At 33.5% G+C, this 16722-nt stretch overlaps 1 protein-coding gene across 1 annotated transcript in view; it reads right to left on the bottom strand.

Moving 5' to 3' along the window:
- Positions 1–724: 724 nt before the first annotated feature.
- The window catches only part of LOC138701880 (serine/threonine-protein kinase/endoribonuclease IRE1-like), a 38280-nt gene continuing 22282 nt past the window's right edge, over positions 725–16722 (bottom strand). Inside the window, exons 12-16 of the mRNA XM_069829220.1 lie at positions 16304–16497; positions 15841–15959; positions 15160–15310; positions 14166–14357; positions 725–11452 (exon numbers count right to left, since the gene is read on the bottom strand). Coding sequence (XP_069685321.1) covers positions 10556–11452; positions 14166–14357; positions 15160–15310; positions 15841–15959; positions 16304–16497 — 1553 coding nt within the window. The 3' untranslated portion in view covers positions 725–10555. The remainder of the gene's footprint in view (positions 11453–14165; positions 14358–15159; positions 15311–15840; positions 15960–16303; positions 16498–16722) is intronic.

Below are 16722 nucleotides of genomic sequence, written 5' to 3'. Positions count from 1 at the left end.
GGTATTATACAAGAAAATATAGTGCTGTATAATGATAGGCCCATTACATAAATACAGTACGGTACAGTAATTAGTAAACATTTATGCACAACACATACAGTAGTTAAAAAACATACCTTACTAGGCCTTTGTTAAGTAGGATGTGATTTTAGTCTGCTTCTTTTTATTGATTTGCTGGGTTACTGTAAAGTCCTCCAGTTTATTTAATGCATCAAACAGAGAACCATGCACATTTTGGTGTCCCTCAATGAATCTTCTTAGCTCTCGGTAGTGAAAGATCGGGGTTTCGGAGTTTGTGAAAAGCAATGCACAGTGACCGTTTTAACTGAGTACGGTAACTGTACTTTCGAGATGAATGACACTCCAAGGGTTGTCAACCCGCACTGGGACCACTTTCTCCGAAAAGGAGATACAATGCATTCCCGGTTCCAGCCTCCAACCCCTATGGTCAGGTCAATTTGTTACAGTACTGGCTCGTTCCGCCTTTGCCACATTTCACTGTAAAACTCATGTCCATTCTGGATTTTTTTTCTTCGAATGAAACAAAATTATGTTCAAATAAAAGACGATATTTATGCACTGTTTCCATAGGAAATTCAAGGGGACAGAGGAAAACTTCGAAATAAAGAATAATTCGAATTAAAAACGTTCGAATTAACAAGTTTCACTGTATTATCTAGTTTGCTTTGAAATATTTTCAACTGCACAAAATAAATGACGCATATACATTTTTTTCAAGTTTATTGTGCATATCAAACTCATTCTCTCCACATACAGTAAAAATTTATAAACACAGACATATAAAAATGCCCAATTTCTTTGTATTGATAAATGTCAAATATCTAATAAGGCACCCTCATTGACATTATTAGTACCACTGAATGAAAGTGATGGAATAGTGATTATTATAATCTGCAAATGGCAGTTACATACAGTATTTTTCATAAAACAGAATAAACAAGAATGGTTAATAAACCATTAAATGCACATTCAAATAATTATTTTCTTCATTCTCTCAACAAATTGCGTTCAACATGTAACTGCAACCACGTATTTTAAATATATATTATCTCTTTAACAGTGTGCTACAACGAGTATATACAAAACCAATTTGACTTAGTCATTAGTTTCATATTTTATGATGAGGAAAGCATTCATTTTGTAATTGTTAGTAATGTTACATATTTTGATATTATTTCTGTGAGTAACATTGAAAAAGAATATGCTGGTACAGAGATTAACTGAATGCTTTCCACAAAGGACGATAAATTTGCGACAACTGTTTCAGTTTAAGCAATGTGAGTCATTGTATGAAGATACTTTCAATCTGACAGTTTGAGATTTCAGTGACATTTGGCGAATATATGCTATGGGTATATTACACATACAACTGAAATATATAGTCAGTTATCATTAATTATATATAGGAACTTATTTTCATCTTGTAGCTTAAGAAATGGACAGAAAAATTGAGAGATTAGAAAACATTAGAAAGTCCATAGCAAATAAATTTTGACCTTGAAATTCTATAAAAATTAAATTTTACAGTTTTTATTTACAAAAAAGTTTCAATGATAGAACTCGAAACACATTTTCAGCTATTGGATAGGTACTGTGGAGCTCACAAGTGTGTGTTAAAAGAATTATATGGTTAATGTTTGTGTGCAACTGTAACAAGATTATGAAGAACCTTGAAATTAATACATAATTAAGAACACGCAGAATTAATAGGTTTCCAAATAAATGAATTTTTTTTTACCAGACAATCTGTTTTATGAGAACTCAGACAAAAATTGAGAAAAAGAAACCAAAATGTTCTTCACAGTGATCAGTTTTAGAGTTCGAGAACACGATATATCGACTAAGGCTAATAAACAGGGAAAACCCATTCTTCAGCCTTGTGTGCGTCATTTTTCTATCTTTCTGTCTGATAGAAAACGTATGTATGTATGTATGTATGTATGTATGTATGTATGTATGTATGTATGTATGTATCCAATTCCTACCCACTTCACTTTATGTGATTCGAGTTTCGCATATTGCGGATAGATGGCAAGACTGTCCTATTTTCTAGTTGTACACCACTTTGGCGGGCCACGCTGTACGTGATGTGTATCTGTGGAGAGTTATGTCGTATACTAGGGTGGACGTATGTGTAAGTGTTCGTGTAAGTGTATTGCCTGGAATGGGTGATGATGAAGATGAGGAAGGGAGAAAGAGAAACCTGGTGCCGGCACGTAGCCTAATCCTGTCGAATGGCACCAAAGGGTCCGCCAGGCTTAACGTCCCTGTCCGATGGACGAATCACTATCAACAGTGACATAATTATGCCTTCTCTTCATATGCACTGCGGAGATTTGGGATTTAACCCAGACATATAGGTGCACAATCTAGTGATTAGAAGTTGTGCACTGCCATCTCTCCTAGTCCCGAGGTAGAAATTTTACACGAAAATTTCTGGCCCTGCCAGGAATCGAACCCACGTGTTACTTGAAACAGTCGTAATATTCATTAACGTTGACTTTTTTTCCAATGAAAAAGGTGTAAAAGAAATTCTAGCAGCATAGAAATTTATCAATGGTTTCATAATCAGACACGTCATATTTACACAACTGTAGTCATGCGTGTTCTGCAGTTTGTATCAATAGTTATTTTTATGTATAAAAAGAACATATAAGACGGATTTAAAGAATGAAACAGAAATGTTTATGCCTCTTTTGTATGACTGTTACAAGTTTGAATTTATTTTGAAAAAACCCTGTACCATATTAATAGTACAAATATAATTCGAATATGTAAATCATGCCCAGAGGAAAAAATTTATATCATGTTCATCATTAAATGGTTAAGACAATTATTGCTTTAACCTTTTGGTGAATAGAATTTCTAGAGAAAACAATTGATGATATGATATGATATGATATGATATGATATGATATGACACATGAAAAAGAACAAAGGAGAACTGTTATCTTGAGTCCTATAAGTGTCACTCTTGAATAAACAAATGAGATTGATAGTGTGTCTATTTTTTCTCCAGAGATGTGTTTGTGCGATATGTGAAAACTGCAAACTGCCACATTTATATTATAAATTATAATACTTATTCAACGGTTAATATTCAGGAACTGTTATATTCCATCTAATGTTCACAAATACTCGAATTTTATTCGAGGTATACTGAGTGAATCAGACAAATACTGAAAATCTATAACTTGGGATGAAAGTATTCTGATGAAGACTACAGTTACCAAATTTTTAATATATTTTTAACGCACTGAAATTTCAATCATCTCTTGAAAAAACTCAAAACTATATTTACAAGAACCAGAACCTGAATAACGTTTATATATGTACACGCAGTGCTGTCATGGAAGACATAAATCTTATGGGAACCTGCAGTTTTTTTAATTAATCATATGGGGAAAAGAAAATTTTGTTTGTATGGAGTCATTGGCATATGGGTGCCTAAGTTTTGTACATAGAGACCTGAACAGATCTTAGATCATCTCTTGCTGTTCCTAATGTATTTTCTTTGATGTTCATAAATAAAAACTGTCCACCTCTGCAGCACTGGAATCCAGAATTATATAAAATAACGATTGAAAAACAAGAAGTGCTGCAAATACACACTAAAAGATTCATCGAGACAAGTATGCATCTACAGTGGTGCTACATGGTGTATTCTTTAAATCAAACTTGTTGTACAATTAAAATATAAACCAAAACAATTTCTTTACTTCTTCTATAATATTAAAAAAATCATTAAATGACAGTCGGAGAGATAGAGAGAGGAGAGTAAAATATATTTCAAGAGAGAAAACAAGGGGTGGGGCATATGGCCAAGAAAAGAATTACCATGACAGCACTGTGTACACGGTATACATACAAGGTGTTAAAAAAAGTATCCAATATTTTAGGAGGTGCTAGTATGCATCAAAACAAGAAAATGTCTAATAAACATGGGTCCTACAACACTTTCTGAGATCTGAACATTTGTTCATAGGAGGTGCTCTATGTGACATCCATTCATGGCAATGCATTCCTCCTCTGCCCTTCAGCGTAAGGAATCACGCACTCTGAAATTTACCTGGTTGTTCTTAATAATCAAAAGTCTAGAGGATTTAGGTTTGGGGAACGAATAGGCCAAGGTGTGGGGCCTCCCCGATCAATCCAGCAGTCCGGAAATGTCAACGTCAGGTGTTCATGCACATTGTGGAGAAAATGTGCTGGTGTGCCATCATGCATGAACCACATCTGTAGTCTTTGCTGACATGACACATACTCCAGCAAGGTAGGCAATATGAAGTCCTGATAACTAGCCCCAGTTAATCTCTGTGGTAGCACATATGACCCTTAATCTATCTCCAAGAATGCCTGCCCATACGTTGATTGAGAATCGGTGCTGATGCCTTATTTCTTCAACTGCATGGGGATTTTCATCAGCCCATACATGCTGATTACAAAATTCACAATATCATCTCTGTTGATCCCTGCTCATATCTGCAACGAAACTTTTGTTTTCAGTATTCCTTGCGATGTATCAGTATCCCATCAGCTATGGTATGATTATCTGGTAGTCTGCTGTATTTTAGGGCAGAAAAATGCATTGCCATAAATGGATGTCACATTGAGCACCTCCTATGAATAAGCGTTCAGATCTCAGAAAGTATGTGCTGTAGGATCCATGTTTATTAGACATTGTTTTCTTGTTTTGATGCATACTATCACCTCCTAAAATATTGGATACTTTTTTTAACACCTGTATATCTCGAGTAGGGCAACATGGTACGAGGAAAATGTTCAACAGCATTAAGATCTGTTGGAAAAAAAATCACTTCATCATATGCTTATTTAATCAAGAAGTAGCAATAGGTATGGGTAATCACAGTGTATGATGAGCTACTTACATGTTATAAGAAATATACAGGGAAAGGAGGAGGGAAGTAATGATACAGCAAGATGTATTCATGGAAAAATGTAAACCTATTACCTATAATCATTGAAACGCCGTTTTTCATCTTCCAACATGTTGCTTTCACTGCGTAATATACACTTTACACACACATTTTATTTTCTAAACTATTTCTAAATACAACAATATATGCATATACAAAATATTCTAATCCATATACTAGACACGATCTGGACTTTCAGGTACAAAATATAAAAGCTACGTATGGATGGAAATAATGAGTTGATAACAAATTCTGGACTACACATTTTTTCTTCTTTCTTTACCTGATTGGTTATCAATGTCACTACAATTACTGCCTGAGTAATAAAATGTTCATATGATTACGTATCGTTATGCATTTAAAAATTTTTATATTTTTAATTGTATGTAATTCTACATTAACTTCATAAAATAAAATGCAAACAGATTTACATATTCTATTTTCCTCTTAATCTGTTTTCAATTCAAATGCTTGGTCAAGTATGAAAGCCTCTATTCTGTGTTACAGGATATATTGCTACTTAGCATTTTGTTATGGGATGAAATTTTGAATACCTTCCTGGTCTTGTGTAAAGAAATAAAAATTGAATTTACATTAGAGTTCTTAAAATTCTAATTTTAAAATTTTCACTTTTACCTATCTCCAGTGGTGCTTTGATTATCGCCATTAATTCATTCCACAAAATTTCGACAGTTGATCGAAATACAACTGAAATCAATTTAATGCATGATACAGTAACAATTCATTCCCAAAATAAAACATATTCACAAAAACATTCTTTTTTTAGGTTATAACTTTGTACATAATTATGTGCAGAAATGTCATGTCTGAACACGGTCACATTGATTTAATGTAATAAAAACTATTAAATCTATAACACTTCTTATAGAACTCCGACAGAAAAGCTTAAAAAAATTTAAAATTCAATAAACATTGAATTGCAGGTGCCATATTTGTTCATTGACTTTGACAATGAAATTTACAGCTGACATGTTCACATCTCCAGAACAGTAGGCATGCAACACTAGACACTGCTGTTATTATGTACAGAAACAAAAAGATCATAACCAAACACATTATTTACATTACGGTGATCAAGTAATAAAACTAATGTGCAATAAATAAAAGTGACAAATTAAATGTCATTTATATCAACAGATGTGGCAATTAAATAAAATAAATAATAGAAAGGTATATATTCATGATAACCAAAAATGATGATTTGTACCGACAGAATATCAATACAGTAGAATCCCTCTTAACTGGCACCATTGGGACCAGGCAAGTTTCAGATACGAGATTTTGCCGGATAATTGAATAAGTATTTTACCAAATTACCTGTTCGTATTTATGATATCAACCTGGTGAAACTGCAACTATATGAAGCTTATTTCCCAGTCACTTGATCATAACTAAATAATACAAAACTGTGTGGATTTTCTTTATTACAACACATCACTTAACACAAAAATACACTAATTTTCGGTTCCATTATTCACTGAACGATTTTTGTTTTGTGTGAAGCCCTTACGTGAGGCTTCCGTCACACATGCTAGTGTTGTTGTAGGAAGACACCTCCATAATAAACCAATCTTGTCAGCGTTATGTATTTGTTCCGCACTAACATTACTCTCAAACACAATTTTCTAGAACTGATTAATAAACTGATCCACAGACACTTCGTCGACACTCCTTTGTTCACCAGACACATCTAATTTTCGGGTTCCACGTCTCTCTTTGAATCTGTTAAGCCACCCAACAGAAAATCCACACTCATCTTGCAGTTTCATTTTCTGGTGTAATTCCTTGGCTTTTTCTTGTAGCATCAGCCCAGAAATGCATATTCCCTCATATCTTTTAACTGCAAACCATTCATACAGAACACGATCTAATTCTTTATAGTGGAACACGATCTAAGTTTTCCGATTTTCCTCAACTTTCGTAAATTCAGTGTTACTTATGAATCACTGGAGCTGACTGCCTTGTTTCTTTATATTGTATAAAGTTGAAATTCCAACTTTATATTCGTCCATTAATTTGCATCTACTACCTCCTCTCTCCATTATCTCGAGTAATTCAAGTTTTTGCTTCAGTGTGAAGATGTTTCCCTTGCATTTAGTGGTAGTAGCCATGATGCTATCTGTCACACGAATGAAACTTTTATGCGCTATAGGAACAGAGAATTTCACACTTTTCTATTTAGACTCATCCAATACCCCCTCGAAATGGGCGAGTTCAAGTGGTAAATTTAAAGATATTGTCTCTGCGCATTGTTTGCAAGGCCCAAGCGGCAACTTACCAACGCTATCTGATCTACCCCAGGAACATAACAGGGTTTTCTGTCTACGTATGTTTGTGTGAACAATGTAGACATAACGAGGTTTTCTGTCTGTTTTCACGTGTGAACAATGTAAAGAGTAAACACAATATGCGGCATGTGCGATCCACGAAAACCACTCATATCTTCGTCTGACTCTTCCCTTTCTCATGAATGACTTTCTTTTTTGACCTAACCATATGTGCCATTGTTCTGGTATTGCCGGTTATTTGGGTGCCGGATACGAGGGATTTTACTGTAATAAAGTATCTAATGCATTGAACAGCAAATGACGATAATCGAAGCTCCACTGTATAAAAGCTGTTTATTTTTGTGCAGATCATATTTGTAGCATAAATATAGTCGTTTTAAAGAATGTAATTTTTACATATAGTGGATATTCAGATCCCATTTCTAGGAGATGTGCTTCTGTACAGTTCTTAAAGACCAAACAATTAACCTCTGTGCATGTTCACTCTGTTCACAGCCAATACCTTTACCAAACAAAGAACTTGTATATACATTCACAGCCCATGAACACTATAACATATCAATGTGATATTTGTATATACAATACATGCAGTTAAAATTTCTGTACCTAACACCATTGAGTGTAAAGGCTCGTCTCCACTATTAAATATTTAAACAACATGTTAATGCTAATTTCATTTAACACTTTGTCCACGCTGTTAAACATGTTAAACTTTCTTTGTGTAGTCCACCATAAACAGTCTATGAGATTTTAATGTAGATAGTGTCTTATTTTCAAACCTCAATGGACAATGGACTCAGATGATTTGACTTTTGTAATTGCCTCTATTGCTTGTTACAAGGAAGAAAATGAGAATGTGGGTGTGGCAATATCTTAGTAAAAGACACTATGCAGAAGACATTCTAAACGAGCTTAAAGTTGAAGATCGGTTTGGATTCAGGACTTGCTGAGAATGTCCGAACACGATTTTAATATAGTGCTGCAAAAATAATTCCTGTTACATCAAAGACACAATTTGAGAGCAGCCATGTCATCTCAATTAAAAAATTACAGCGTGATTGATTGACTGTCATAGAACCTACGACATAATAGAAGTTACAGGAGCAGGTAATATTGTATAATTATTCTTTCCGAAGTTTAACGAACATTAACATATCACCAAATACGACAATTACTGACGTCAACATAGCATTAATGTTTAGCGTACGACGAGAGTGCGAAAACTCTCTATTGTATTCTCGAGAACAATTAAATAATAATTCCAGTTCTCTAAAACAGTCGGCCTTCTTTGTTTTGTCTCTGTATTCTTTTGCAGACACATCCCACAAACAAGGTCTTTCCATCAGTGCATTAATTTTATTCTAACGTATTTTCTTTTGTCCACTCCATTACTTCAAACAACTTACAATCAACACCAAGGACCAATGATAGTATAAAAATTATCAAGATACGCGCCACAAAATCGGAAGTTAGTTGTTGCAATGGAAACAGTACAAACTTTGCCGAACTGTACCAATGCTGCACGAGCAAATGATTTAACTTGACATGTTTTCCATTGCTGCTGGAAAACACGCCAACATGTTAAATGTGTTAACTTCAACATAATCAACATGTTAAGTCAATTGAGACTTGAAATGTCCATATACATATTAAATTCAATATGTTATATTTAACATGTTGTTGTTAAATGTTTAATAGTGGAGACGAGCCTTAAGATGAACATATTTCAAAACTTTTTGAGATATACAAAATATACATGATTAAAAATTTCTGCGTAACACCACTGAGCTTTGAAACATGTTCATTTTATATTAATTCTGTAACTTAACATTAAGCAATAATATATTAAGCATTTCAGCACAATTGCACAAATTTGTAGGCATTAATAGTAAAACATTCTTACATCGTCTACACTGTAATTACATCATCAGTAAATATTAACTAAACCTTACAGTCTACATATAAAATTCTACATACAAACAAACCCAACTTAAATATAAAAACCTCCACTGTCACTTGCAAAGTAATACTTCAATGAATATTGAACTCAATAGAGTAGTGTTGTTAAAATAATGTGTAAAATAAAATCACAGCTTACGGGAATTCATGTGAATTACAGTTTTATGAATACGCCGTAAGTTAACTTTTACTTTACCGTTTAACTTTGACACGTGATTACTGTGAACATTTAACTGTAGTGCTAAACTAACGTCATTTCATACTAAATTAGTAGCTGATCCAGTTTACTACTTGTATTGTGCTGTTGTAGTGGAATGGACAGTGTTTACTTTGAGCGTATTCCGATTCTCACCGGTGAGCAATCCGATGGCATCACGGTGTTCCGAATTCCACCGATGACATCATTGATGCTCCACCGGTGTCACACCGTTGCCATCAGCTTGCAGAGGTGGTGGCAATCTCCATCAGCCGCCATCAGTGAATCTGATTGGTACTTGTATAGGGCGGGAATTAGCAGATGAATGATATCGTGCACTGTTGTGTCATGGCGGTGTGTTCTGCTTTAGTTCTGCTGTATTGTTTGTAATGAGCACAATGTAAAAACAATATATTAATGGCTTATGAGCGAACATGTCAACGGACCAGTTACTACTACCGGTTCAAGAAATAAGTTGTTTATGATCGCTTTTCTTTGAACGAGATGGCAGTACGGAAATTTCGCAAAATTTTGCTAGCGTAGCACAGACAACTTATACAGTCGCCATGACAGCCATCGATCCTTCCACCAGTTTTGTTCCTAATTTCGCTGCAACGTGACGTCATTGATGCCACCGGACCAGTGAGATTCGGAATACGCTGTTTGTTTCCCATCAATCCATAATTCACTGATTCTGTCATTAATTTTTAATGTACGAAACAAGAGTCACAGACTGAATTACTGGTCGTAAAACTGTGACTTTTCATTGAAGAACTTATCTCTGAAACAAAATAATATTTCATCCACTCTTGTTCCATCATGCAGAAATCTGAGCAAATGACCAATGAATAAAAGTTTCAAGGAATTGAGAAATTTGTAAACACAACATACTTGCTTTCATTCAATTTAAAGTAAAATGTACGTACTATGGTCATGAATGAATAAAAAAAAAGGTATAAAAAAATCACCATCTTAAAATTTCACACATATTGTACGTGATCACTTCTGAAAAGCACAGTTTAAAAAAGCCTCTGCATTAATAATAAATACACTTAAAAGGAATTTTCTTCTTTTCTCTCTTAGAGAGACCACACTTACATCAGTATTCACTGCCAAGAAGGAATACTGATTATTCATGATTGAGAGGAATCGGGCAACAACCACACTGGAGACGCCTCAGCTGATTTATGTCTGTGACGCTTCTTAACTAACCGATTTTTAACATCTTTCTTTACTAGTCTGTCTTGCCTCCACAAAGGGGAAATCTCTTTCTCACTATTTACAATTAACACACCCTCTGTTGCAGAGTTTACACATGACTCGTCGAGACAATTATCTGTTTTTAATTCTACATTTGCTTTATTCCTAAAACCTGACTCTTTATCGAAGGTAGGTTCATTAAGCATTGTCCTAGATTCAATCTGCCTTCTAGAATCTCTCCACGAAACAAATTTTTCTTGAGTGGGTCTAACATACGACTGCAGTGATTGGTCAGTCACAATTTCGTCGTCTCTAGTCCTTTGATACAGTTGTCTCACGGGGTCACCTTCAGCTCTCCAATTTTGGAACTTCGAAACTTGAGAATCTCTCCCTGTGTTCTGAAATTTCTTTGGCGAGCGTCTTCTGTTAGGTGATGAGTCTAGACCTCTTCTTACATGCGAATTATTATCTTCAATACTTAATAGCTCGCCTATATTATTCTGGGCTTGTAGTTTGTTTCTCTGTGGAGTGTTGAACAAAGACTTCCTTACCATCCAATGTTGCATTGCAGAAAAGTTATCTTCTGTTTGTACTGTATATTTATAAGCACTACATACATTTTTACTACCGGCTATGTACAAATCGTGATTAAATGTGTAATTCTTGTGATAATACTGGCTGAAGATGGGTTCATCCTTAACACACTGCATTGTTATCCAGGAGTGTAAAAGAAGTAATGGAAAACGTTGGGTCCAATAATCAATAAATTTGTTGGGAATTTCACCTAGACTCTGTTGTGCTTCTTCAGACAGCTCACGGTAGTGATGTTTCTACAGAAAATAAAATAAAAAGAACCACAAATTAAATTTTTGTGTGTTGCATTCCACTAACTGATAACTGATACTTAAATATAGCTACAGTTATTTCTCTTTTTCTAATAAATAGAAGCAGAAGTTGTTTATTAAAGCTTTATAAAGAATAGCAATTATATTCAAAGTAAAAAAAGGAAACAATGCTGTTTCAATAAGCAGAATTTTGCACACACTCAATCCATTAACACATCCTCTTAACAACTTATGAGGTACTATTTGAAAAGAAAAAAAAAGTCCAGATAGCTGAACTCTAGGTCACTTACAACGTAATAAAAGGTGAGGGAAGGGAGGAGAGCATATTACTATTTGAAAGTCCATTAGTTCAGAACACAAACAGACCCAAAATCACTTTTTCGGTATCAGGAATGCTGAAAATGTGTATTTCTGTGAAAACCTCTTTATCAATTTTTATTTAGTGAAAATAGTCGAATTTTGACAAATTTGATCATTTTTCTATTTTTTTTTCTAAAAAATGTACAGTTTCATGAAAATTTCATCTCAATATCTTAATTATAAGTATACTTTTATATAATATATATAGAAGAAATACTGAAATCAGAAGTAAACACTGAAATATTAAAACAATTGTCTTTAGAGACAATTAATATTAGATACCCTCCACAAAACTGGCTTCATTTATACACTGATGGATCCTTGATCTCCAGAGAACAAGGTGCCGGTGCAGGTGTTACGTGCTGTCTCTTCTCACTTTATAGATCTCTTGGGTATGGAACAACAAGTTTTGATGGAGAAATCATTGCAATAAGTGAAAGTCTCAGGAATCTTCTATGCCACATCAGTAAATTTAAAAATGTAGTTATATTGTCAGACTCCAAAGCAGCTATTCTATCAATAGTCTCTAAACACACACCTTCATCTCAAACAGCAGAAATAACTAAAATGCTCTCTCAATTAATATCACTCAATAAAAGAATTGTATTCCAATGGATACCATCCCATTGTGGAATCCTGGGAAACGAGAATGCGGATGCTTTAGCAAAGAAGGGCAGCACTGCTACTTACAGACCTGTTACTAAATCTACGTATTACTCTGTGAAAAGATTTATTAAATCTACATACTTAGACTTCAACAAACAAAATCTGATAACACAATCCCATGGGAAAAAATGGAACTCTCTGCATCAAAATCCACAGTTAATTCCCGATTTACCACGAAAATCGTCTGTAGCTGCATTTAGATTGGCAACAGGTCATGATTGTTTGGCCAAACACCTGCATAGAATTGGAATATATCAGTCCCCTAACTGTCATTGTGCAACTCAAACCAAGAAATGGATTCGGAACACCTCAACATCTGTGCTTCAGTGGCTGGTCATGATAATATCTTTGAAAAATATTGGAGTGCAAGAGGTCAAATGACTTTATTGTCAAACGCCTGGCATTAGAAAACAACAACATATAATTGGCAGAAGTTGTGTTAATATATGAGTTATGTATAACCAAAACTTCAAATTTAATTGTAAAAAAAAAAAAAATTCTGCATTTTCAATGACAAGTATTCATTTTATTTTTCAGTAGTTAAAGCTGGAGTGATGAAACTTGGCATACTTATTCATTAATATTTCTGTTGTGAAATGGAGCATTTGAGTGGCTGTATTCAGCATAGTTTATTCTAGAGATTATATGTAAAGCAGTATTATTTTTTATTAATGTCTAAACATTGTTTTTCTTTATAAATGAACAAATTAGAGTGGGACGTACTAAAAGTTCCATTAACCATTACACAATATGCAGTGTTACCTTTGAGAAATAGAATTCTCACTAAGAAAATTAAAAAAAAATTAAGTTTAATTTTTTAAAAGTGTTTATGAGAAAATATTGAAATTTACGATGTGTAATTATGATATTGATATGCATATTCAATAAAAATTTCAACACTCTGGATTTTAGAAATTTCATTAATGCATCTCCTTAATCATCACAATACCTCTCTTTAAACTTCATGTAAAAGAAAGAGAAGAGTTACTAACAAAATAGACTAGAATACTCGGGAACTACATACAGTTTCTTTTTTTCACATATACGAAGGTTGCCATCCAACCAGAAAACAGGCATAAAAAATTTCTTATATCACAAGTCGTACCAGATGATTTTGTACTATGATCTGTGACTTTAGTGAGGATCTCACATTAGAAATTTAATAAAGATAATGGCATTTACAAACGGTGTCTGTCTCTTTGCATCAACATAGAAGTTTTAAGTTTTTTTTTTTTTTATTGCTATATCAATGTTCTCTGTTACACAAAAATAGTGGGTGATAGAAAAATCTATCATTACTGAAATCAGCACTTAACATATAAGAATAAGTATAAATTATTAATTTCGGCTAGTGAATTTATCACACAATTTAGATAGTGAATAACTACTATAACTATTATACTGATCAGATACATATTGTCACTGCGTCTCTGAAATCTGCTATGTGCATTTGAACAGATTTTTCAGGAGAAAGAAAACATCATTTTTAATTCCCTTGATTTTCAAAACTAATTTCATCATTTTTCATGTAATGACTGAAATTATACCGAAAGTATCTTTGAAAATCAAGGAAATCAAAAGTGATAATACTTTTTTCTCTCTCCTGAAAAATCTGTTTAAATGCACATGGCGGATTTTGGAGGCACGGCGACAATATTGAAATTAAATTTACCTTATTGCGAAGTGCTCTGAGCAAATCTCTAACACTTGAACCACGATAATTGCGATATTTTCTTAAATCTTGAGCCACTTCTGAATCAATTACATTTCTCCAGTCTTCTTTAACCACACAGTAGGCACCTGTCTCCAATGCTTGCAAAACTGGACTGTCCTGATCATCTTTCTCCACACGATCACTTACATCCTGAAACCACAATGGAGTCTGTAAACATTCTTTGACATATACCATATCTGGTTGCTTAGATAATACTTATCTTTGAGTATAAAAGGTTTATAATTTTGCTATATCCCCTTTTAAAAAAAAAATTCTTGTTCTTGTACAAGTCATAAATTTGGTACGAGACCTGAATTTACTACCTATAAAACAATGCTTTAGTATGGACTTTATTACTCTGAAAAATTCGTCATTCTAAACGAGCTGAAGCATGTGAAGTAGTAACACTAACAGAAATGCAGAATTAAAGCATGTATTCCTAAGAAAGAAAAGTATATACATTTGGCAGTAAACAAAATTTGATAACACAATCTCAAGGGAAAAAATGGAACTCTCTACATCATAATTAACAATTAATTCCTGATTTACCACGAAAATCGTCTGTAGCTGCATTTAGATTGGCAACAGGTCATGACTGATTGGCCAAGTCCCTAACTGCCAATTGTGCAACTCAAACCAAGAAATGGATTCGGAACATCTCAAAATCTGTGCTTCAGTGGCTGACCATGACAATATCTTTGAAAAATATTGGAGTGCAAGAGGTCAAATGACTTTATTGTCAAACGCATGGCATTATAAAACAACAGCAACATTCATGATGTTTGAAATGCATGTGTTAGTGTTCAAATTTAATGAAAACTTTTTCAACTAATCAGATTAATTGTTGAATATATGCTATATATATGTTTAGATGCATCTTAAATTTCAAAATGTGTAAAGTTAGACATTGTAATCATTTTCAACAGTTCATAATCTGTTCGATATTGTATACCTGGAAGAATGTTAGAACTTGACACTTGTTCCAGAAGATGGGGTGTAATCTTACTGCACTTGCTGGAGGTCGTTCCATTGGATCAGTGCTAATCATTTGTTCGACAAGTATTTTTTGTAGCAATTTTTCTTCCCCTTCTAATTCACTAAGCCTAAAACAAAATTTGTGGTAGAGTTAAAAAAAAGAAGTAGACATAAAGAATATAATTTCTCTATAACATCTGTAGATCATGAATTTTTTAATTACAATATGTAACAAACCTCTGAACATTTCATATTTGAATATGGATAACAGCATACAGTACAAACATGCATCTATAAATTTAGTAATTATACTTTTTTATCTCTAATGAAGACATGATCAGTTTCGGACACATAATTATATTAATCGATTCTGTAAGTCATAAATTGTCATATATATGGACAATAAACATTCCACTACAATTTAATTCTGATATAATAAGATAAATTTTAATTAAATGATTAGTACACAGTGCATGTTTCGTATCTCCAAAATATTGTTAATAAGTTGTTTTTTTTTTCTTTCTGAAATAATTAAAAAGAAGAATTTACTGAACACATTCAGATATCCATACATCTGAATAGATATTCAAAGTTGTTCAAAATTTATGGTTGCATGTACGTATATGTAGTGAGGATGACATTATGTTTAGTTACATACCTGAAATCTCCACTTATTATATTGCCTTGCCTTCTCAATGCATCTCCAAAGGGATGTTTACCATTTGAAAGAACATAATAAAACACGCAGCCAAGAGAGAATATATCTACTGCACATGTCTGAAAGAGAGATGAAATTGCATACAAATAAATACAATCAAACTGCATGTCATGTATCTGTCAAAATATCATATGCTAGAGTAAGATCTTTATTTTAGTCGACAGATAACATCTAGTTACCGTATTTGTGGGTTCAAATTCAGAAAATTCCAGTACAACACACTGCCAGTTATACCGATATTTAAATCAGTGTCCATACATTCTAGTACAAAAAGTTATTATTTATTCATTTGGGCATTTTCTAAAAATGTTCATCTTTTGTTTAATGTCCTTCCCCTAACGTAATGAATAGTATACTTGTTAAATTTAACATGCCAACAAGATAACAATTCAATGACACTTACTGTTCTGCTGTTTCCATTCAGCATTTCTGGAGCTATCCAGCCATCTGTACCAGCCACACCTGATCGTCTTGAGAAAGACATTCTTCCCACTTTTAATTTCTTACACAGTCCAAAATCTGATATCATGGCTCTAACTTCACCTTTTGCATTAGGCATGGACAATAACACATTATGGGGTTTGATATCACGGTGAACTGAAAATATAAAATGGTACTATCATAACAGAATTTCTTTATATACAATATTTATTATTTAACCACGTCAATAAAACGGACAATGAAGTGAATCTTCAAGTACCATAACCAATGGCTGGTTGTTGGCTATCAGTGTAGTGAATTCCTTTCGCCACAGTGATATCCTGGGGAATAGTGAAACCCTACATAGTTTCCTCAAATTGTTTTTATTGAATGATAGGATGA

The sequence above is a fragment of the Periplaneta americana genome, chromosome 6 (assembly GCF_040183065.1).
Source record: "Periplaneta americana isolate PAMFEO1 chromosome 6, P.americana_PAMFEO1_priV1, whole genome shotgun sequence".
NCBI lineage: Eukaryota > Metazoa > Arthropoda > Insecta > Blattodea > Blattidae > Periplaneta > Periplaneta americana.
Note: the sequence above shows the minus strand (reverse complement) of the source record. Positions and strands in the feature narration are given on the sequence as shown.